At 40.2% G+C, this 25,761-nt stretch overlaps 1 protein-coding gene across 1 annotated transcript in view; it reads left to right on the forward strand.

The window, feature by feature from the left end:
* The window catches only part of LOC309567158 (protein-glutamine gamma-glutamyltransferase 6-like), a 102,245-nt gene that overhangs the window by 60,171 nt on the left and 16,313 nt on the right, over window positions 1–25,761 (forward strand). The window contains exons 7-8 of the mRNA XM_082272505.1: window positions 19,307–19,410; window positions 21,687–21,932. Of these exons, the coding sequence (XP_082128631.1) occupies window positions 19,307–19,410; window positions 21,687–21,932 (350 nt within the window). The remainder of the gene's footprint in view (window positions 1–19,306; window positions 19,411–21,686; window positions 21,933–25,761) is intronic.

The raw sequence follows: 25,761 nt of genomic DNA on the forward strand, positions 1-25,761 counted from the left end.
AGCAACCATTAGGAAAGAAAAAAATAGACAGGGAGTTTTTTTCCCGGTGTTTCTGTGGGGCAGCCCACTGAAATTATTTTTTGCTGCCTAAACGCAGCACGCAGCTGTGCAGATATGAAAAAAGGGCTTGTTCACATGTGAGGTTGAGGGGTGGTAAAAAGCACACAAACTGTGTTTTTACCACCCCCTAACTGTTCACCCTGTAGCTGCAGAGGCAGCAGCTGGGGGTGCACATGCTGTGGCTGGAAGTGTAACCCCAGGTAAATGGGGCTGCACTACAACCACCCCGCAACTGTGTGCATTGCACGCAGTTGCAACATAGTGATGATGCATTTAGGGGGTTAAAATAGGCGGTGAGGAGGCAACATAATGCCTTTTTACCGCCTGCCAAATGCCTCTGAAAAGCGATATGAGCATGGATCGCTTTTCAGAGGAATGGCATTTTCTTGCTAGTACTATGAACAAGCTGGAAAAAAAAACACTTTTGATTGTACAAATATAGGGGGTCAGGATTAAAATGAATGTGCATACATACACGCATGTAAACACACATGTATGCACATACACACACACACATATTCATAGTCATATATAACCACATATACACACACATCTATATAAGCATACACACATATTCACACTCATATATAAGCACATATACATTCACACATACACACACATATATAAGCACAGACACATAATACATACACATATATAAACACACACATACATAGCATTGAGCTACATGGTTGCTAGTCGATCTAAAGAAGATTGGGCAATGGGATTGTAGCGTGTATGGCCACCTTTAATGTGCATTGATTATTAGTAATATCTTGGTGTATGTTCACTTGGAACCAAAGTTGCCAATACATCTGCCACGAGCCCTTGCAAGTATATGGCACCTGCCTGGGCTGTAGCGGGGTATACAGGCAGGAGTGTAATAGATGTGATATCCATAGACATGGATTTTATGTTGGGTACAGTAGATGTGATCTAGAAGGGTGATGGGCTGCTGGGCTCTGGCTGTGTATGGCACCTGCCAGGGCTGTAGCGGAGTACAAAGGCAGCTCTCCATAGACTTGGATGTATTGTCGGGTATAATAGAAGTAATTTGATGATGTACACTGCTACAGCCCTTTCAGGAGCCATACTTAGCTCTCTGGCTGTGTATGGCTCCTGCAAGGGCTGTAGATGTGTACAAAGGCAGGCAGTATATAGATGGAAGGATGATGGTGGGTTGCTGGGCTTTGGCTGTGTGTGGCTCCAGGCACAGACTGGCATCCCATGTCTCTCCTCTCTGTCTATTGTCTGTGCTGGGGGTGGGCTGGATCGTGGCCCTAGGAGAGGCCCCTGGCTGGAGTTTGCAGGATGAGGCTGGCATTGTAATGAAGGAGTCGGGCTGACAGCTTCTTCCAGTGCAGGGGAGCCATCGAGCCTGTGACAACAAAAAGAGAGGAGGGCACAGACTCCACCCCCATCTACACAATAACACAGGGATAAATGCAAATACATAGAGAAAGCCTTTAAAAAAAAAAAAAAACGTCAGTGCTGTACCTTTTGCTTCCTTCCTTCCTGCCGGGTATTGCACTCTAGGGGGAGGCAGAGAGCACAGCACACACTGGTTTCACTTTCCTATGGGAGACAGTTGTGCTGAGGATCGAGGAGATCCGTCTCAGCCGTCCTTGCCTCTCCTCCTATCCAGGCATACAGGGGGCCCTCTAGGGCCCCCTGCAGCATGGGGCCAGGTCACCATGGCGACTCTCACAGCCCCTGTACGTCCGCCCCTGCCTCAGCTCACAACTACAAGAATATAGCAGGCAGCTCCGAGGCTGCAGTGAGAGACTTCCGGCCGGGAGAGGATAGTGCGCCCCCCACCAGGTGGCGCCTGGGCGCACTGCACCCTAAGCACCCGCCTGGGACCGGCCCTGTATTGTCCCCAAAAAGCCCTTTTGAGGGCTGGTATTTGTGTAATTTTTTTGTTCTGTGATATATATATATATATATATATATTGTCCCCAAAAGCCCGTTTGAGGGCTGGTATTTGTGTAATTTTTTTTGTTCTGTGATATATATATATATATATATATATATATATATATATTGTCCCCAAAAGCCCCTTTGAGGGCTGGTATTTGAGTATTTTTTTAATATATATATATATATATATATATATATATATATATATATATATATATATATATATGTAGCATGTCCAGAACCAGAAAAAAAAGATCATATAGGTGTAAAAGGGGTTCCCACCATCCCTGCTCTACTGAAAAATTATCTTTTTTTCTGGTTCTGGACATGCTACAGAGCTGAAACTTCACAGGTTCACCTTTTAGACCCCCTAGACACTAAATCACACAAAAAAAGTTCTTAAAAATTGTCATTTTTGATAGAGAGACAATTATTGAAAAAAAAAAAAAAAAAAAAAAACTTAACAAAAAAAATTTCTTTGGATTTATTGTCTGGGGGGTCTAAAAAGTGTACCTGTGAAGTTTCAGCTCTGTAGCATGTCCAGAACCAGAAGAAAAAATAGAATCAGGGTTAGGGCTAGGGTTAGGGTTAGGGTCAGGGCTAAGGTTAGGGTTATTTTTAGTGCTTAGGGTTAGAGTTAGAGGGGTAGGGGTAGGGCTACTAACTCTAACCCTAAGTATCTCACCGTAACCCTAACCCTAGCCCCTAGCCCCTAACACTAAACCTAACCCTAACCCTCTAACCATAACCCTAACCCTCTAACCTTAACCCTAACCCTCTAAGCCTAGCCATAAAAATAACCCTAACCCTAACCCTAGCCCTAACCCTAGCCCTAGCCCTAACCCTAACCCTAGCCCTAACCCTAGCCCTAGCCCTAACCCTAGCCCTAACCCTAACCCTAACCCTAGCCCTAACCCTAGCCCTAACCCTAACCCTAACCCTAACCCTAGCCCTAACCCTAGCCCTAACCCTAATTCGTATTTTTTTCTGGTTCCGGACATGCTACAGAGCTGAAACTTCACAGGTACACTTTTTAGACCCCCCAGATGCTAAATCCAAAGAAATTTTTTATTTTTATTTTTTTTTAAATTTTTCCAATAATTGGCTCTCTATCAAAAAATTAAAATTTTTAAGAACTTTTTTTTGTGTGATCCCTCTCCGGCATGCCACAGTCCAGGTGTTTGTCCCCTTGAAACAACTTTTCCATTACTATTGTGGCCAGAAAGAGTCCCTGTGGGTTTTAAAATTCGCCTGCCTATTAAAGTCTATGGCGGTTCGCAATGTTCGCCGGTTCGCGAACATTCGCCGATGTTCGCGTTCGCCGTTCGCGAACAGCGAATTTTATGTTCGCGACATCACTAGTGATTTATGCCCTTTATGGATCAAAACCCGACTCTGCGTCAACTACGTAATTTTCCATGGGAGTTTTGCCATGGATCCCCCTCCGGCATGCCACAGTCCAGATGTTAGTCCCCTTGAAACAACTTTTCCATCACTATTGTGGCCAGAAAGAGTCCCTGTGTGTTTTAAAATTCCCCTGCCTATTGAAGTCTATGGCAGTTCGCCCGGTTCGCCGGTTCGCGAACATTTGCCGATGTTCGCGTTCGCGAACGGCCAATTTTAGGTTTGCGACATCACTACTGACTACTACCTTAAATCTTCCATAAAGTTTTGTCATTTTATTGTTTTTAAGACATGCCCGGTGCTAAGAGGAACAAACTAAGTAGAGGGCATACATGTCTGGGTGGAAGGAGAACCGAGCTGCAGGGGTTAACTAGTAAAAGTAGGTGGTCAGTGCCTGACCCTTACCTTATTGGTCAGACGGGTGATGGGTGGAGATGTAGAAGTATAGCTGCTGGGTAGGAATGGTTTGGGTCACTCTCTGAGGAGAAATCGTGGAAGAACGTCCCTCCCTCCCACCCTTTCTACTGAGGAACTCCGATTGATTTTGTATTTAATTTTCTTCTCCGCTTGATGTGTTGTGGCGGTTTGGGGTCCTTGAGGGGGGTCTAAACGCTGGTCTTTTGGGAAAAAGCGGTGGGGACCCATTCCTAGGTATGGCACCCTCTAATTGGTACAGGTGGGTGAGGTTGGCTGCGTTAGTCCCCGAGGTGGTGCTTAGCGGATGGGGGTGTAACTAGGCCAAATGTTGACACAGACACAACGTTGGTGGTAATATGGTACTGTCAAGGACCTGCAACCAAGTTTCAACTACATTATGTTATGTTTTTGCTAATAAATATTTGTTGTTTAATAAAAGGCCACGTCGGCCATTTTAACTCCACGTATGAGCAGTGTGATAATTAATAAGGGGGAGGTTACAGGAGGGTAGAGTTTGTAGCAGTTGGTGTAGAAATTTTAGTGTAACAAGGGAGTTTGTAATGTTCTGGTACCTTTGGTACCCTAATTCCACTTTCCTTAGTGTATGCGCCCCACCATTCTCTTTTGGTAAGGTGCGCATACACCTTTAAGACCAATGCTGTCATCATTGAGCGCCGCAGGAGCGGCTATTTCAACCGCCGGCGGTCTCACGAACATTGTTCGTTCAACGCCGCATAACCTGCCTTGAAGCTCACATGCTTGCAAGCATACCTCGCTGTCGGAACCTCGCTGCTGATCCCTGTATCCCGCTACCGGATCACCCGCTCATACCGAACCTCTCTACTACTGCTTGCTACTAGTGATAAGTACCCCGCAGGGGAATCCTCCATAAACCTTCATACTAAAGCTTACACTATCTAGCTCTGCATACTAAGGACTGTTACTATCATCTGCACTATCTAGATTGCTAGCTCTTGAGCCTACTAACATCTATCCTTGCACTGGGTTAGTCTCTCCTGTATGTCATCTGCTATCCTATCATCTACTACCATACATGATTGCTAACCTATCTGCATCCTTCCTGTTACCATCTCATTCTCAAGAACATTCCTCTCAAGTCTCTACTTAAACCTGTCTCTTCAGCCTATCACCACTATACTACTATATACATAGATCACTCCAGGAACATCTTATTGAGTGTGTATATTTGTATGCTGAATCAGAGACTATCCACAGTGATGAGTCTTGGGAGTTGGGATTGGTATCTCAGCGTTTCTCTACATGACTACTGAGTGGAGTATTTCTGCAGCTGCAAATCCACATTGTTCAGAAAACGCAGGAGCGTTACAGATTGAACGAACCTTAAAATGGATTCAGCAGAATTAACCACTCAGGTGACACAATTAAAACAACAAGTAACTGCGTTAATACACGCACTTACTGAATTAAAAGAAGACAATCAGGCTCTGACGCAGCAGGTAACCAGGCTGTCACAACTTGCCGCTGCTCAGCACCCTGAACCCAAAATAAATCCTCCTTTAGTATTTACAGGCGATCGCAAAAAATTTCATGAATTCAAAAACGCATGTAAGTTACTTTTCTTGCTAAAACCTCGTACCTACCTTACTGATCATATCAAGGTTTGCACTATTATTTCTTACCTAACAGGCGATCCACGGGCCTGGGCAGACTCTCTCTTTGAGAAAAACGATCAGCTTCTCAACTCCTACGCTTTATTTCTAGCGGAACTTGCTAGTCTATATGATGACCCCAATAGGCAGAGTACTGCCGATCTTCAATTGAGGTCCTTAAAACAAGGTAGGAGACCTGTGGAAGACTTTGTGGCGGAGTTCAAGAGATGGACCCTTGATTCAGGGTGGAATGATGCATCTCTGAGAACTCAATTTAGACTTGGCCTATCAGAGGCCGTTAAAGACGAGCTCGCCCGAGCGGATTTGCCGAGAACCCTGGATGCTTTGATACAACTCAGTATCACCATAGATAGAAGGCTACGAGAAAGAAAGGCTGAAAAAATGGGAATGCCATTATCCAGTTCTTCTCGGATTTCGGCCGTTGACCCTACTCCTATGGAGGTAGGAACCATACGCCCACCTCTATCAACTACTGAAAGAGCCAGGAGACAATCTAGTAATCTCTGCTTGTACTGTGCATCCCCGGATCACATGATAAACGTCTGTCCCCTTGTCTACAAAAAAAAGGGTGAGTGTTCATATGTCCTCCTAGGGGGATTGACAACTTCAATTACTAACCCTTACCTTTTTGTTTGCTTGACATTGCAGTGGGACCAGACCAGGATTACTACTAAGGCCATGATCAACACAGGATCTTGTGGAAATTATATCGACATACGTTTTGCTGTTTTAAATAAAGTCCCTATTATTTCTAAACCTAAACCTGTCTCAGTGAGTCTTATTAACGGTATTCCTTTATCTTCTGGCCCGATCACTGATCAGACACAAGCACTCCTAGTCACCACTAACGAGTCTCATATGGAGACCACCACCTTCGACCTAATACCTTCACCCCACTTTCCCATTGTTTTGGGACTTCCCTGGTTACACACACATCAACCAACCATAGATTGGAAGAAACGGACCCTGGCCTTCCTCTCTTGCTATTGCGAGGGTACGTGTAACCTCCCGTCTTATGGAAAGATCCTGTCTGTGGTGTCAGATGAGATTGCACCACTATGCTATCAGGATCTGTCCGAGGTTTTTCTTGAGAAAAATGCTCAAGTACTGCCTCCCCATAGGGATTATGATTGTACTATTGATCTACTCCCAAATAGCAAATTGCCGTTTGGTCATGTTTATCCTCTTTCGCAGGATGAACTTTCCCATCTCAAGGAATACTTGGATGAGAATTTGACAAAAGGTTTTATTAGACCTTCCACTTCTTCCACAGCAGCAGGACTCTTTTTTGTCCACAATAAGGACTCAAGTCTCAGGCCTATTATCGACTATAGGCAATTGAACGCCATTACAATAAAAGATCGCTATCCTCTACCGCTTATCCCTGAGCTCATTGAGCAAGTGCGTGGAGCTACCTATTTTTCAAAATTGGATCTGAAAGGGGCATACAATCTAATCCGAATCCGTGATGGAGATGAGTGGAAGACAGCATTCAGAACCAGATACGGATTGTTCGAATATCTTGTAATGCCATTCGGGCTATGTAACGCTCCCGCAGCCTTCCAACGATTTATAAACGATATCTTTAGAGACTTACTTGATGTCTGTGTTGTGGTATATCTGGACGATATACGTATTTATTCACTAAAATATCAGTAAAAACGTTGGCGAAGGCGCCTAGCTCTTTCTAAAGATATTAAAACCTGCTGCCCCTTTAATTGTTTAAAACAATAAATAGATATAAAAATGGGTAAAGAGGCGCTGGTGATCTTTTAGCTGGATATAAATATTAGTTGGTTACGTATTTTATAAAAATCATATATAAAAAATATATAGACAATATAGTATATGAGACACGTGCATTAAAAAGTATACTTATTAAGGTGCTTATTAATATTAATATTTATGTCCCAAATATTTGATAGTGTATAAATTATATAAATATGGTATTAGTATTTTAGGTGCAACAGACAAAAAAAATGTGCTTATAGTGCATAAACTTAATTAAAGTGCAAATGCTGACCTTGATTTTCCAATAAATTATTAAGTATTATAAAAGTGCTTAATATCTCCACCAATAAGTTATATTCACATATAATAAATAAAGAAAAAAATTATTAGTGCTCAAAAATTTGTGAAGAAAGTCTCTATGATTCTGCATTTTTCATGCAACTAAATTGTGCGTTTTTTGTGATCTTTAATTCTTTCTTTAAAAAGTGCTCCAAGTGCTGGGGTGTGTCACACGTGGCCTCTTACCAGCTTTCCACAGGTCACAAGGACCTCCAGCGCATGTGATCCCTTTAAATTGGGTGGATCAAACCTCTCCTCGATACTTTGTATATCCTGCTCCTACGTTACTCGAGGTGGACAATATGGTCCGTACATATAAAGATAGGAAAAAAGCCTCCAATGGTGAAATATTGTTTATTTGGTAAAAAACACACACTAAGGATAACAATTTGCCTCTTACTCTTTGTTGTGCACTCCTGGCACTGGGCAATTAAGCAGTATGGGTCACGGGTGTTGGGAAGATATCCTCAGGGGATCTGCAGCTCCCTCGTGTATCTCTCTCCCTGTTCCGTTTATGCCGGTCGGCTTGCGTCCCAGCCACTGCCTCGAATGCCTCTGTTAGTTCCGGGTTTAGCATTAACCACAATGCATTTCGCTCATTGTGCGTCATCAGGCGGTTCCTGCTACCCGGAGTTTCCTGTACTAAATATCACTCTCATTCATTTGATTGGCTGATGTTCGATCTCTCCAACATCTCCATTTTATTATAATTTTGGGTGACACTGAAAAGGATCTTTCTTACCACTACCTTAGATCTTTAATTAATCCATTTATGTTATTAAAATAAAGTTTTGCTGCAGATCCTCTGGGTATATTCCCACTACCCACATCGGTCATACAGCAATCTTTTCAAATCATTACACTTATCAAAACAATATTCCAAGGCATACATATATTTTAAATCAAACATAATATTCATAAACAATCTTTATTTAAAAACTATTATTTAAAATTCTATGTGTTACTATTTATTTTGCGTGCTATTTTTAATCCTAGCGCCATCTAGTGGATTTTTGTGAGAACATATGTTCCTATTTTCTTTTTTCCTTCTTTTCAGGATAGGGATGTATTCTCATTATATTAATTAGATTATATAAATATAGATATATATAAAACATTTAAAATTAATTTTAAAATTGTAATTTTTAATAATATACATTATATTGGAAAATAGACTGCAAGGGATATATTATATATATCTTTATTTTAAAAGACTATAAAAATCTATATCATTCTATAAAATCTTTTAAAATTCATATAATTCTATAAAATCTTTTTAAAAATTATTCAGGTAGCAATTGAGGTCTATGTCGGCGTTTAACCCCATAGGTTTCAGAGTCTTTAATCTATGAATCCATACAGTTTCATTCTGTGATATCATTTTTCTCATGTCTGAACCTCTCCAATGATTCACTATTTTATCTATTCCACAAAACCAAAGTAGAGAGGGGTCCTGGTTGTGGTATATTCTGAAGTGGTTTGATAGGCTGTGCTTTCTGAAACCTTTTTTAATATTGTCGACATGTTCCCCAATTCTCTTCGCTAAGGTGCGAGTAGTGCGTCCAATATATTTTAGCCCGCAGGGGCAAATGCACATGTATGTAACGAATCTGGTGTCACATGTGATAAATTGTTTTATCTCAAATTCTCTGTTATCCGATGAGAAAAACTTGTGCTCGATCCTTTTCTTGAAATTGCTTGTCCTGCAGGCTTTGCATCTTCTGCACCTATAAAAGCCATTTTTCGCAAAGAACATCTGTTGTCTTTTAGGTGGATCTGGTACATTTTTTGCTAAAATATTGCGTAGTCCCGGGGCCCTTTTATAAATAAATTTCGGATTTTTTGGAAGGAGTGATTTTAGTGTATCATCTCTGAGGAGAATATGCCAGTTTTTCTTTAAACAGTATTCAACTTCCTTGTATTGTGTATTAAACCCCGTTATAAAGGCAAGTTCAAAGTTGGAATTTTCTTTTTTCTTCTTTTTCTTCTTGTTACTTAGAAGGTCTTCTCTCTTCATTTCGGATATTTTCTTTTGGGTATTTTTTAGGTCTTTTTCTTTGTATCCTTTTTCTTTAAACCTTTCTATTAATTTATCTGTTTGCGTATTGTAGTCTATCAAGTTCGTACAATTCCTTCTTATCCGGGTGAATTGCCCTTTGGGTATGGCCTGTATCCACGCCGGATGGTGGCAACTTCTTTTAGAGATATATCCGTTTGTGTCCACTTTTTTGAAGAAGGTCCTTGTGTTTAAAGTGCTATTGTGCTTATATATCTCAAGGTCTAGAAATTGTACAGTATTCTTATCCATGTTTCCAGTAAATTTTATCTGGTATTTGTTGTTATTCATCCTTTTAAAGAATTGTTCCAGGGATTCTTGGGATCCTTCCCACACAACCAAGATGTCATCCAGATATCGACGGTAGTATTTCAACTGTTGTGGGAATTTTGCATAAATTTCTTCCTCTTCCCATTTGGCTAAAAATATGTTTGCTACGCTGGGAGCATAACGTGCTCCCATGGCTACACCCTTTATTTGCTTGTAGTATTCATTCTTGTACCAGAAATGGTGGTTTGACATAGCCATATTTAAGCCTTCCAGTAGAAATTCTCTTTGGGAATCTTTTAGGTTTGTGTACTTTTCTAAAGCCCATTTAGTAGCACTTAGTGCATCCTGCTGTTTGATGTTAGTATATAATGTCTCCACATCAATCGATGCCAGTATTGTATGTTCGGTGATATTTATATTCTCTAGTGAATTTATTGTTTCCTTGGTGTCCTTCAAAAAGGATCTTCCAATAGCAGCTATAGGCTGGAGAAATATATCCAAATATTCACCTATTCTAGCATATAGGGATTCAATGCCACTAATTATTGGTCTTCCCGGTGGTTGTTGTAAATTTTTATGGATCTTCGGGATTTGATATATCACCGGCATCCGTGGGGCTTTTATGTTCAAGTATTTTCCTTCTTTTTTATTTAGGAGGCCCTTTTTCATCCCTTTGTTAATCCACTGTGTCATTTTCGCTTTTAATTTATTGGTTGGAATTCCGGACAATTTTAAGTACGTTTCTTGATCATTTACAATTCGATCCAGTTCTTTTATATAATCTTCTTTTTTCAGGATCACTAGACCTCCTCCTTTATCCGCTGGTCTAATAATAATATTTTTCCTATTTTCCAGACTTCTGACGGCTTCCCAAACTTCTTTGGTATTTTTAGTTGGTTTTCTTTTTAACATTTGCACTTCTTTTTGTACAATATTTCTAAACAATTGAATGTATTGGTATGTGCTCGATTTGGGGTTAAATATTGACTTGTTTCGAAGTTGGGTATGTTGGTATTATGGTCCTTCTTCTTCTCCTACCCCTTTCTTTTGTTGTTCAGCAAAAAATTTTTTGATGTTTAATTTTCGTATAAATTTTTCTAGATCAATAAAGGTTTCAAAATGATCTAGAGATTTAGCAGGGGCAAATTTCAAGCTTTCTTGTAATATTTTCAATTCAGATGTTGTAAGTTCCACCCCTGCTAAATTAAAAATCCCTTGTTCTAACCGTCCCTTTTCCGTTTTCTTTCTCCCTCCTCTGCATCCTCTTTTTTTGCGTTTTCTCTCATGTTGACCCAATAGTTGTCTTTCCAGGATTTCTCTTCCCCCTGGTGCTTGAATTGTCCAGAGGGCCCTGGTTTTTGTCCATCCTGGGGATGAGACTATATATATTGTCCTGAGGAACCTGGTTTTTGACCATCAGAGGGGTATGTATGGTTATATTGGTTGTTCCTATATTCCTGATGGGAAGGGAGTCGTTCTCTCTCTCTATATCCTCCCGGGTGTTCTTGTCTAGGTCTTTCTGGGGGGTGATTATAATATTCTTGATCGTTTCTATATGATGTCGGTCTCTCTCCTCCTCGAGGGTGTTGATAATAATTATCATATTGATAGTTTTTCTTATATCCTCTCCCTCTTCCACGTCCTCGTCCTCTTCCTCTTCCCTTACCTCTGCCTCTCACCTGTTTGTATAGGGGCTGTTGGGGGGTTTGTTGGGAAGCATAGGGTGTAGAGTTGGAGTTTCTCCTTTCATAGTTGTAGTTCTCCCTTGCCTTTGGATATTCCAGATATCTAGGAGTAGAAAATTCTTCCCTATTTCTTAGGGGTGAGAATCTATTGCTGGTGGGAATCAGAATAGTATTCACTGTAGTATCACCCTCATCATCTTCACAAATAGTAGGGGTCATCTCCTCTCTCCTTGGGTTGTTATGTGGTGTTACTCTGAAATCTTTCAAGAGATTATGCCTTACTTCTAGGTTACTATGTTCTCTTTCTGGGGATGATTCCCTTGAATTAGCACCTATCACCTCCTGCCATTTGTAGACTGTGCCTTTTTTGTAATCCTCAATATCACGTTGGTATTTTTTAATTTTTTTCTTTTTTATATCAGTGTCGTATTGTGTGATGTGTTTTTGCATCATTATAATCTTATCTTTATATTCTTGTGTCTCTGTAAGTGGAGCTAATTTCTCTTTGATGTTCTGTATCTTTGATTCTATGATGGTTAATTTCGTTTTCCTTCTTTTAATTAAGAGTTCCATAAGTTGTTTTTCTTTACTATTAAAGAATTTGAACCATTCTTCCATAGAGGTTTTATCCTCTAACCCGTCATTGGGATTCACATCCCATCCTAGTCGCCTGGGGGTGATATCCTCCTCAATATATCTATCAAAGGTAGTAATATCCCACCAGGTCCTAATTTGTCTCTCCAGATTGTACTGTAACTGTTTAAAGTTTTGGGACATATTTACTTCGTTAATTGATCGTTGTTGGAAGATTTCACTAGAATTATAGGTTCTCTCTTTTAATAAATTAAAAACATCCATTGTTCCAGTTGATTTTGAGCCGGCTGCCATTCAATAAGGTGCTTAAATAAGTACCCAAAATATCAGTAAAAACGTTGGCGAAGGCGCCTAGCTCTTTCTAAAGATATTAAAACCTGCTTATAGAATTATATAGATTTTTATAGTCTTTTAAAATAAAGATATATATAATATATCCCTTGCAGTCTATTTTCCAATATAATGTATATTATTAAAAATTACAATTTTAAAATTAATTTTAAATGTTTTATATATATCTATATTTATATAATCTAATTAATATAATGAGAATACATCCCTATCCTGAAAAGAAGGAAAAAAGAAAATAGGAACATATGTTCTCACAAAAATCCACTAGATGGCGCTAGGATTAAAAATAGCATGCAAAATAAATAGTAACACATAGAATTTTAAATAATAGTTTTTAAATAAAGATTGTTTATGAATATTATGTTTGATTTAAAATATATGTATGCCTTGGAATATTGTTTTGATAAGTGTAATGATTTGAAAAGATTGCTGTATGACCGATGTGGGTAGTGGGAATATACCCAGAGGATCTGCAGCAAAACTTTATTTTAATAACATAAATGGATTAATTAAAGATCTAAGGTAGTGGTAAGAAAGATCCTTTTCAGTGTCACCCAAAATTATAATAAAATGGAGATGTTGGAGAGATCGAACATCAGCCAATCAAATGAATGAGAGTGATATTTAGTACAGGAAACTCCGGGTAGCAGGAACCGCCTGATGACGCACAATGAGCGAAATGCATTGTGGTTAATGCTAAACCCGGAACTAACAGAGGCATTCGAGGCAGTGGCTGGGACGCAAGCCGACCGGCATAAACGGAACAGGGAGAGAGATACATGAGGGAGCTGCAGATCCCCTGAGGATATCTTCCCAACACCCGTGACCCATACTGCTTAATTGCCCAGTGCCAGGAGGGCACAACAAAGAGTAAGAGGCAAATTGTTATCCTTAGTGTGTGTTTTTTACCAAATAAACAATATTTCACCATTGGAGGCTTTTTTCCTATCTTTATATGTACGGAACATATTGTCCACCTCGAGTAACGTAGGAGCAGGATATACAAAGTATCGAGGAGAGGTTTGATCCACCCAATTTAAAGGGATCACATGCGCTGGAGGTCCTTGTGACCTGTGGAAAGCTGGTAAGAGGCCACGTGTGACACACCCCAGCACTTGGAGCACTTTTTAAAGAAAGAATTAAAGATCACAAAAAACGCACAATTTAGTTGCATGAAAAATGCAGAATCATAGAGACTTTCTTCACAAATTTTTGAGCACTAATAATTTTTTTCTTTATTTATTATATGTGAATATAACTTATTGGTGGAGATATTAAGCACTTTTATAATACTTAATAATTTATTGGAAAATCAAGGTCAGCATTTGCACTTTAATTAAGTTTATGCACTATAAGCACATTTTTTTTGTCTGTTGCACCTAAAATACTAATACCATATTTATATAATTTATACACTATCAAATATTTGGGACATAAATATTAATATTAATAAGCACCTTAATAAGTATACTTTTTAATGCACGTGTCTCATATACTATATTGTCTATATATTTTTTATATATGATTTTTATAAAATACGTAACCAACTAATATTTATATCCAGCTAAAAGATCACCAGCGCCTCTTTACCCATTTTTATATACTTATTTATTCACGATCCTTGTCTGAAGATATAAAACATGTAAGACTTGTGTTATCCAGATTGCTTGCACACAACCTATACGTGAAACTAAAAAAATGCTTATTTCATAAAGAAGAAGTACTATTCCTAGGATACATCATATCCAAAACAGGAATCAAGATGGATATGAGTAAGATATCCTGTATTCAGGATTGGCCTATACCAACCACCCGCAAAGCACTACAGCGATTCCTTGGATTTTCAAACTTCTATAGGAAGTTCATCAAGAACTTCTCTGCCATTGTGAGACCCCTCACACAACTCACGAGTATTAAGAGACCATTCAAATGGTCGGATGAAGCAAATGAAGCTTTTCACTTGTTAAAGGCAAGTTTTACCTCTGCTCCCATACTACGCCATCCAGACCCATCCCTCCAATACATTCTGGAAGTAGATGCGTCAAACATGGCAGTAGGAGCAATACTCTCCCAACGACCAACTAATACTTCACCACTCCATCCAGTCGCCTTCTTCTCTAAATCTTTAAGCAGTCCAGAGGTAAATTACCCAGTGGGTGAAAAGGAACTGCTTGCTATAAAACTGGCTCTGGAGAATTGGCGACATCTACTTGAAGGCACCCGATTACCAATACTCATATATACAGATCATAAAAATCTTCAATATCTTCAGACTAACAAAACCCTCTCCCACCGGCAGGTACGATGGTCACTATTCTTCCTAAGGTTTAACTTTCTAGTGACCTATACACCTGCAGACAAGAATAAAAAAGCGGATGTGCTATCACGACTAACTGAAGATAATTACTTCGAAATCCCCTCCGTTCCTATAATACCCTACAAGCGTATTATTGGGGTTGTCCGTTCCTTGAAGGAAGAGGTTCTGCACAGTATAAGTTTGGATTCACCCCCACCACAACTAAGTACTGATGAAGAAGGCTTCCTCTACTACAACGACAAACTTTACATACCCCCTACCATGCGCACCAAGATCTTGGAATTGTCGCATGATGTGCCTATGGCAGGACATATGGGTATGACAAAGACTCTTAATTTGCTTACCAGGCAGTTCTGGTGGCCTGACATGAAGACATCTATACAGAAATTCGTCTCTTCATGCAACCTCTGTGCCAGGTCCAAAATAGACACTACAAAACCATCCGGTCTACTATGCAGTCTACCAATACCCCAGACTCCATGGGAAGTTGTGTCCTTGGACTTCATAGTAGAACTACCTCCTTCCAAAGGATTTAATACCATCTTGGTGTCAGTGGACCATCTGACAAAAATGGCACATTTCGTTGCTATTCGCAGACTAACAGCGGAACTACTGATGAAACATGTCTTTAAGTTACATGGTATTCCGAAAACTCTTTTGTCTGACCGTGGATAGCAATTCATCTCCAAGTTCTGGCAAGAACTATGTCACATACTACGAATTGAGCGGAAGCTCACTTCTCCCTACCATCCTCAGACCAACGGACAGACTGAAAGAGTCAACCAGTGCATCGAGCAATATTTACGTTGTTACGCATCATACCAACAGGATGATTGGGTGGATCTCCTCCCTCTGGCAGAATTTGCCTACAACAACGCAACCCACAGTACGACCAAACAGAGTCCGTTCTACTTGAACTATGGATTTCATCCCACTATTCTTCCACCACGCATCCTTCCTTCAAATAACCCAGTAGCCTCAGACTATCTTACCCAAATAAAGGACTCTCTGGGTTTACTTAATACTACCATCTCACACGCTCATAGTCAACAAAAGAAGTTCTATGATCTTCGTAGAAGACCTTCTCCTCAGTATGCTATTGGGGACCTCGTTTGGCTCTCAACAAAAAACTTATGATTAAAGATCCCTAGCAAAAAGCTTGGGCCTCTGTTCTTGGGACCTTTCCCAATCAGGAAACTTATTGGAAAAGCTGCAGTACAGCTCACATTACCAACAGACCTCAAAATACATCCCATCTTCCATGTGTCGCTACTGAAGCCCCATGTTCCTGACCAAGGAATAAGGCCTACTATCCCACCTCCACCTCCTGTACAAGTTGAAGGTGGAGAAGAATATGAGATAAAAGAGATTCTGGATTCTGGTATCCACAGAAGAAGACTCCAATATCTAGTCCGATGGAAGAACTATGGGCCCCAAGACGACACCTGGCTAAATACCTCTGACATACATGCCCCTAGACTAATTCGCAATTTTCACGCGAAATACCCGGAAAAAACAGCTCCAGAGGCCTTCAGGAGCCGGCCTTAAGGGGGGGTACTGTAATGTTCTGGTACCTTTGGTACCCTAATTCCACTTTCCTTAGTGTATGTGCCCCACCATTCTCTTTTGGTAAGGTGCGCATACACCTTTAAGACCGATGCTGTGATCATTGAGCGCCGCAGGAGCGGATATTTCAACCGCCGGCGGTCTCACAAACATTGTTCGTTCAACGCCGCATAACCTGCCTTGAAGCTCACATGCTTGCAAGCATACCTCGCTGTCGGAACCTCGCTGTTGATCCCTGTATCCCGCTACCGGATCACCCGCTCATACCGAACCTCTCTACTACTGCTTGCTACTAGTGATAAGTACCCCGCAGGGGAATCCTCCATAAACCTTCATACTAAAGCTTACACTATCTAGCTCTGCATACTAAGGACTGTTACTATCATCTGCACTATCTAGATTGCTAGCTCTTGAGCCTACTAACATCTATCCTTGCACTGGGTTAGTCTCTCCTGTATGTCATCTGCTATCCTATCATCTACTACCATACATGATTGCTAACCTATCTGCATCCTTCCTGTTACCATCTCATTCTCAAGAACATTCCTCTCAAGTCTCTACTTAAACCTGTCTCTTCAGCCTATCACCACTATACTACTATATACATAGATCACTCCAGGAACATCTTATTGAGTGTGTATATTTGTATGCTGAATCAGAGACTATCCACAGTGATGAGTCTTGGGAGTTGGGATTGGTATCTCAGCGTTTCTCTACATGACTACTGAGTGGAGTATTTCTGCAGCTGCAAATCCACATTGTTCAGAAAACGCAGGAGCGTTACAGAGTTCTGATCTACCCTAGTCATGCTAATTTACATTTTTCATAAAATGATGAACACAACTTGTCAGAATATTTATACTGCTCTGAATATAACAGTGTCTACATTTATGTCAATAAGCAAAGATCTGTAAGGTAGGAGAATCTTAACTTATTTCCACAAATCAATATGTAACAAGTTCTTTTTAATCGATTAATTTCTTTTTAAAAGCATATACCAATCTTAGTGAAAACAGTCTACAGTATGGAATATTTAAAAATATTTATTCACAAGACATGTATTCACAATAAATGATCAGACTTGAGATGACACAAAAAGATAACTTTACATAAAATACAAACTTAAAATGATAAATGCAATGTGATATTTAGCTTAATGATGAAAGTAAAAATAAAGCAAGATTACGTTTTCCCAGATGTAGTAGCATAAACCATATTTAAGTGTGCTATATAATCAGACCACAATTGTCTGTGAATTGCGCAGCCGCCAGTCACTCCACTGCAGATGGAGCGAGAATAGGCCATGCAAAACGAGAGACTAATACGCCAATATGCGCTAAATCTGATATTAATAAAAATGTATAAAAAGCAAAAATCAGCTCTTAGAGAAAAATCTACATATGGTTAATACGGCTGGGACTGTAATCTCGTTACCCTTAAATATGAAATATATAACATATAAGGAAGAAAATAAATTATAGTAAATAATAATCAAATGAACAATAAGGTATATTTACCACACTTAAGATGACTGCTAGCTTAAAATGGTCGTTACCAGAGTCCTTAAGATGGCTACCTTCCCAAAATGGTGGCCAGTTTGGGAGGAGTTTCGTTTGGCGTCCTTCAAAGTTTCAGATAAATGATGGCGCAAAATGGAGCATGTATAGATGAGTATATGCATGGCTGTAGTGGCGTGTGTGTTGTGGGTGTAATGAATGTTGTCAGTAATGTGTCCTATTACATCTGGGGTTCCCTTTTTATATTGAACAAAAGGGCTGTCAAATTACCATAAGTCAAACCCAGTGGGAGGAACTTTATCCCCATTGGTTGGGATCACTTAACCATTAATTGGTGAGGTCATTGGACGACACCTCTACTCGTCATTCAGTATTTTGGAGATTAGAATTATATAAGTTCTTCATTTAATAATAATCATAAAAACAATATGAAAATCTGTCCATACTCTCATCTAATATATACATGTCCATCTAATATCTCCATCATGTATCTAGATAAGGATTAAACCTGGTAACACCATTTAATCAGGATATATTATTAATATGATATGTATATTGATTGGAAATGACTGATTTACCCAGATACTTTACATTTAGTAGCAATACAAATTATATGGATACATAGATATTTATATATATATTGCTACACAACAACTTGTATATGTAAACTTTTCTACACATGGGTTATTTCGAATCAGAATATTATCCATTAAGGGATTATTATGTTAACAACAATACAATCATGATTTGGGACTGGATTATAAAATATGGGAGAAATTCTGACCACTATACACTACTATATGATAGATATAATGTAATTCTCAATAGAAAATTGTCATAAAATCAGAAGTTCCACACCCCCTTTGGTATATGATGGGACAAGGATGTTGTATAAGCTTATGATTATATTAAATTAATTTGAAGATGCAGTTCTCATCAGTCTAAGTGAACAATGTTTATTTGACACCATGTAGATTTCAATGGACAATTGTCTGTATGACACAATCTCTATCCCCGTCTTGGTGTGTAGGTAAATGAATTACAGGTTTTTGTCTTTGTCCAGGCTGTTTTCCGTTTGTTTGACTTCTCAGGGTAGAAACAATAGTTTATTTGCTAGGGAATGGGTGAACACATATGTGATCCTGAAACTGGTTGAATATCTGCCATTGTGGAGAGAATTTTCATTGCCAGAGCATTATATTCAAAGTTTATCTAAACACAATTTCCTTTTGGGGGCAGACGACCTAGCTTCTCATCTCAAAGTACATGTAAAAAAAACAAATTCAACAATGGACGCAATGTATGTTTGACTGAATCAGTGACAAGGTCATTTGAGGCATCAAAGTTCACAATTCTTGACCTGTAATAGGAAAAATGTATTTCTATTTCATACTGTAAGTCTAACAAACTTCTTACATTGTCTTCTACAGGAACTTTCATGTATGGAATGAGGCTTGGTTCACCAGAGCCGATATAGGATCATATTATAATGGATGGCAAGTCCTAGATGCAACCCCACAAGAGAAAAGTTCAGGTTGGTGTGACAAATCAGTTATAAAAAAAAAAAAAGAAAAGAAACCAAACCACAATATCTCCTTTTTACAACATACACTCTTACATCTCTTTTGCTTTTCTTTTGACTTTTTACATAGTAATGTATGATATAAAGTTTAGTCTTGAAGCATCTTAAAAGATATATGTCAGACAGAGTAAACACATTTTTAGTTGCATTTTTATCAGACAATTATTAACTCCAGAATCGGCCTCTTGCCGTCACTGTACAGCAGAGCGCAAGAGTGAGAGGAAGAAGCAGCACAAGGAGCCAATTAGTTCATGGGCTGAGAAGGAGCATGCTGAAAGGAGGAGAAAGCAGAGTGAAAGAGATGAGCTTAATGCTGTGCTAGTTCTCCTTTCACTGTCCTGTCACAGACTAGGGTGGGTCTAGGATTACCTGGGCTCAGAGGAAGAAGGCTAAATAATGCCGGATTAAAGACTATACAATCTAGTGGCAAAAAAGAAGTACTGCAGGGAGATATATGAGTTGAAGGTGAATATTGCCACAAAAGCTGTAATTTATAAACTGCAACTGCTGCCTCTGTGATATACAAAGTTACTTCTTTTACAAAAAGCTAAAATCCAGGATAAGTATTGTCTAAATACAAGAGAAAGGTGTGTTTTTACCTGAATCTTGGTGTGCTTTGTGTATTTCCTCCAGATCTGTGCAGCAATCCAGTGTGAAACTTTACCTTTGTGCAGGAGCAGGACAGGAGCTTCCTGCATTAAAAACCGTTCACTGCTGCTCTCTCTCCTTGTGCACTGTGACTGGTCTTGAATCCTCCCCCTCCTGTAGTTTTCTGCAGGCAAGCTGTAATGGGTGGGGCCTGCTAAGTCACTCCCTCAGCACTGGTCTGTGCACATGCTATATGCAAAGCAGCAATGATGGGCATGCTACTTTTACAAGGCACTACCTGTGTTTGCAAAGGCATTTGGTGCAAACAAAGTGGATTTATATCCTTTATAGCTATGGAGAAATACAAACAAAAAAAGATTTTGTGCCCGGAGTTCAGCTCGAAAACCAGACACATTATTAAAGAAAACCAAAGATGTAATTTATTGCAGTCTACCAGTTCTTACATTGGATCCTGCATTCGTTTTCTTTTTAGGCTTTTTCCCCTCTGTTTTTACCTGGTGATCTGGCCAGTAGCACACCTCATGTATTACAGTACCTACACTAAAGCCTTGTATACATGATCAGATTATCGAACGATCTGTCGTCTATTTTTTGTTGCATGCTAGTCTCATGTGGAAAGTGAAGAGGTTACTTTCATACGAATTTTCCCCTATGACAGAATTCAACTTCAGAAGTGATGTCATGTGTTGGATTGTTTTGTATGTGTTCTTTTGTTTCTGAGCATGCCTAGTCTTGCTCTTACGATTTTTTTTGAAACTATAATTAAACGAAAATCGGACGTTGTGTTGATGTATGATAAAAATTTTATAGCCTGTACATCCAGTTTTTTTCGTCTGAAAATTCGTAATCGGCTGTCGAAAGTACTATACTAACAATCCGAAAATCGGCATATCGTTCTTCAGACGAAATTTTCCTTCCAAGTTTCGTATCGTGTGTACGGGCCTTTAAGAAGCAATGGGGATACCTTAGTGGAGCAGCAATGTTATTGTGGGAGAAGTGGAGTGTTAGATGTATTAGCAGATTTAGATACACTAACAAACTGAAGTCAAACTCCAGCTCACACTGCAGTTACACAAGAAGCTACAGCAACTGTTTTTTTGAGATAAGGGTTTTAAATGAATAAATAAAAGCTGATGATTGCAAGCACCTCTGTCAATGTTAAATGGTTTGTCAAATTCCTGTAACTGCTACATCTGCAGATGAAAAACAACAGACTTACTGTGGGTCACCAGGTATAAAATAAGGGAAAGAAAGCTTAAGAAAATAAAACTAGTGCAGACATCACATCTAAGAATTGGTAAGCTGTAATATAAAAACATGTTTGTTTTGGGATATATTACCACTTTAAACCAACAGGATCACCTATTACTGAATTCAATTTTCTAAGCGCCTAAAGCAGTAATAAACCCAAAACCAAAAATATAATATATTGTAGCTTACCAACCATTAGATGTGGTGGCTATATTTTTACCTGCAAATAATGAGATTAAGTGTGAAAAAAGAAAACAAATGCAGCCCCAATATCTAAGGACTAGTAAGAGGCAATATATTACATTTTAGTTTTTGGGTTTTAGATACTCTTTAATATATTTCAATTGTTCAAATGTTTCTTTCTCCAGAGATTTATCGGCTTGGACCGACATCAGTGAAGGCAGTAAAGGCAGGAGATGTTCACCTAAAGTATGACAGCCCTTTTGTATTCTCTGAGGTGAATGCGGATGAGATCTCCTGGATCTACCACATGAATGAAGATTCTTTTGAAAGAGTTGAGACTAACAGGAGCTCCATTGGAAAATTTACCAGCACGAAGGCTGTTGGGTCTAGCAGTCGCGTGGATATTACTTCCAGCTACAAACATGCAGAAGGTAAGATTGTGATGTGTAGTATTCCCCCACATTCAACTTGTAAGGAGTGCTTACAGCTTTTGACCATTTTCTTCCAACCATAGTATTAAGCTGACGTTCTTGTGACGATTACACTCTCAGATCCTACCCTGTACAGATATGTTCCTGCTCTGTGATAACCATCTAAGCACCAGCAGTGCTTGAGAGTGATCATCAATGGAGCAAGTTAACCTTACAGTTGTCTTATTAGGATGATGGCTGACGCGTTTCGAGGCAAATGACTCTTCCTCAGAGTGGCTCTGAGGAAGAGGCATTTGCCTCGAAACACGTCAGTCGTCATCCTAATAAGACAATGGACATCTGTATGGCCTATTTCTGATACTCAAGTTTATGAGTCTGATGTGATTGATTTTCACCTGCGTTTGTGAGTAGCCATTTTTATGTTTTGATATTAAAGCCTATATTGAGGATAATGCGCTAGGTTGGTGCGCCTTTCTTTTGTGTTTTTGTTTACAGTATTTTCCACAACCAGGCACACAATTATGCTGGTTTCTTCAATAATCATTTTAGGTGATTTTGATTGTTTTTGATGTTTTATTGAGAACTTGGATAGGAAAGGGAATGTGGTGAGATACTCCAGTTAAAACGAATTACATTGAGGACAGCTTCTTTACTGAACTTTGGAAGTCCTAGTACAAGTGTAATGGACTGTTGCTCCTCCACGACACTAGCCAGTATCCCCCTTCTGCTGAACTCAGTAGCTGACTTTCCTAGCATAGAGGGGTAGCCTAAAGAACCAGGCCCCAAGATCTCTACAGTCTGTACTCACAAGGCTTCTGGACCAAATGATTGTCTCCTGCCACTCATCCAGCAGCAGAGTCTAAAAAACAGATGCTTGTAGGCATGACTCCCCATCAGTCAGCTCTTCAGAACACTTGGGTCAGCTCTCCAACTGCCAGGCCTCCCACCTGAGAACACAAGGCAGCAGGTGCTGAGGAGGGCAGAGTTCCCCCTCCTTATCTGGACTCTCCTCTCTGGGAAAAGACCCTTTCCTGCGTGTCTATTAATACCCTTCCCAGCATGCATAGGGGCCCCGATGCCTTTAATTGGCTGGGATTGCAGTATATTCATGCTACTAATCTGCATGCGTCACTCCTTATCCAGCATTTTCCAAAACTGCCTGGATACATATAAACCAATACAGATACAGCAGCATTGTGAAACACACAGGGTTCCCTAGCTGAACAAATGTAGCTTTTCTGTTAGGAAGGAGACCACACTATGCTAACTATGTACATCTTAGCAACCTACCTAGAAGGGTGCTACAGTAGCCTTTCACGGAATCAGAACACTTGTAATTCTATTCACCTGGCCTTTGGTGCAGAGTCCAATATTCTTGCAGAGTAAGTAAGGCAGGCCATAGATGATGCAATTTTCTTTTCCTACCACAATACTTTCTTTGTGTTCTTGGTCTGTGTTCCCAACAAAGGCGTCACCTCCAATGAATGTCTAGCAAATACAGTAAATGAGATTTCACTTTGACAGTTTAGTTTCCAACATGCAGATCTTGGAGAAAATAAGAATGGCACAGTGCTAATCCCCTATTTTCCCAACATAGTTTCAGACATCCCAACCTGAAAAAACTCATTTCAGGGAGGTGGCAAAGTCATTTCAGGGAGGTGGCACTCCGCGCCGCTGCACCCCGCCCCGCCTTCCCAATTTAACACAACCAGAGGATAATGAAATGTAATGTAATCAGTATACAGAGATTTACTTCTTCTATTAGAGATATTAAAGGAACACTCTAACCACCATGACCACTTCAATGATTTGAAGTGGTCATGGTGGTAGGACTCTGCACATGTTGGGATATTTACAATTATGTGCTGGGGGCTAGTTGCACTCCTAGCACATATGACTTAGGCAGACAGAAAATGTTATGCCCTTCTTCATACATGTTTGAAGAAGGACATGACATTTTATTATGACAGAACACAGCTAAGTTTTAAAAAACACATTGCAACAATTTACACACATTAATGCACATACCTTTTCTACTTATTTTGCAGACTATGGCGGTCTCTGTGGTGCTGGTCTCTGTGCTATGCTGGTCTCTGTGGTACTGGTCTCTGTGCTATGCTGGGCTCTATGATATCTGGGGTATCAGTCTCTGTGGTATGCTGTTCTCTGTGGTATGCTGGGCTCTGTGATATCTGTGGTATCGGTCTCTGTGGTATGCTGGTCTCTGTGGTGCTGGTCTCTGTGGTATGCTGGGCTCTGTGGTATGCTGGGCTCTGTGGTGCCAGTCTCTGTGGTGCTGGGCTCTGTGGTACGCTGGGCTCTGTTGTGCCGGGTCTCTGTGGTGCCAGGCTCGGTGGTATGCTGGGCTCTATGGTGCCGGTCTCTGTGGTGCAGGTCTCTGTGGTATGCTGTGGATATCCCAGCAGGGCTGAGGGCAGCAGTGTCAAAGCTCAGCGTGCTTCCTCTGTATGGCTCCTCCTCCCACAGACGGAGTGCACTTGATATCACTCCGCCTGTGAGCTGGTCCTAAATAGCGGCTCCGTTCTCAGTTATGACAGCTGAGCTTGCCTCTGACACTGCCGTCCTCAGCTCTGCCAGGATATTGCCCTGCGCTCGCGGATGTCCGTGCGTGCAGGGCGAAAGCTCAGCGTGCTTCCTCTGTATGGCTCCTCCTCCCACAGACGGAGTGCACTTGATATCACTCCGCCTGTGAGCTGGTCCTAAATAGCGGCTCCGTTCTCAGTTATGACAGCTGAGCTTGCCTCTGACACTGCCGTCCTCAGCCCTGCCGGGATATTGCCCTGCGCTCGCGGATGTCCATGCGTGCAGGGCGAAATGTGAGAGACTCCTGCAACTTGCGGGAGACTTGAGATGTCTGTAGTTTGGAGTTCATCAAACCTCACTTTGATCACAGTCCTGTTCAATGATTTGGGGAAATCTATCTAAAATCAAAAGAATAAGAGACAGTTTCTGGGTGAAGGTGGAGATCTGTAAATAGTCTCCCCAAGTGGATTTCCCCTCTTCTGGGGATTACATGAGGCAAAGTCTTTGTGGTATAAGAAAAGTGTTACTAAACCAGAACCTGCATTCACTCTCTGGTCTCCAACAGTACACAGAACATGGAAATGCTATAGTTTTAGTAAATATAAATGGATAAATACCTTTTCTCATCAGCAGTATATATCAGCCTTGTGGCTTGTTTCAGTTCCTAGTAAAGCTTGTAGGAGGGGTTTTCATTCTCCCCTGATCCCCTGTCTGGACAGTGCTGATCACAAGCCCTGTGCTCCCAAGAAAAAACGATATACACCAAACTGAGCATGTGCAGTCCGTCCCCTCACTCTGTAAATATCAGGTTATTTTTTAGAGACAGTGAAAGAAGGGAAGGATCAGAGAGACAGGATCAAACAGCCTTTATACACAATGCAGAGGACTAACCCTTAAGTTCCACAGTGAGTATAAAAAGCATACTTTCTGCATATACAGACTGATTGTACTGCTGTGGGTTTAGTAACACTTTAATTAGAGAAAATGACACAAATGATCTGATAGGTGCCCTCGTCATCTGTCCACATTTTTGCACTGGTTGTCAGTGACAAGCTGGGTGAGCACCCCTTTTCAGCAGACAAGTGACCAGATGTTTCTTAGTTAGTCCTGCCAAAAGGCGGGACTAACTAGGTGCATGGTGAGAGTGGCAAAGGAAGGTGCTGTAACAACCAAATAACTGGAGCCTGGAAAAGAAACAAACTACTGTATATTAATCTATTCTGTAACAGTATTTTCTAGTATAGGTTTAAATCGGCTGCTATAGGTTGACTCATTGATAAAAGCA

Source organism: Pelophylax lessonae (genome assembly GCF_965119305.1).
Source record: "Pelophylax lessonae genome assembly, chromosome: 11".
In the NCBI taxonomy this organism is placed as follows: Eukaryota; Metazoa; Chordata; class Amphibia; order Anura; family Ranidae; genus Pelophylax; species Pelophylax lessonae.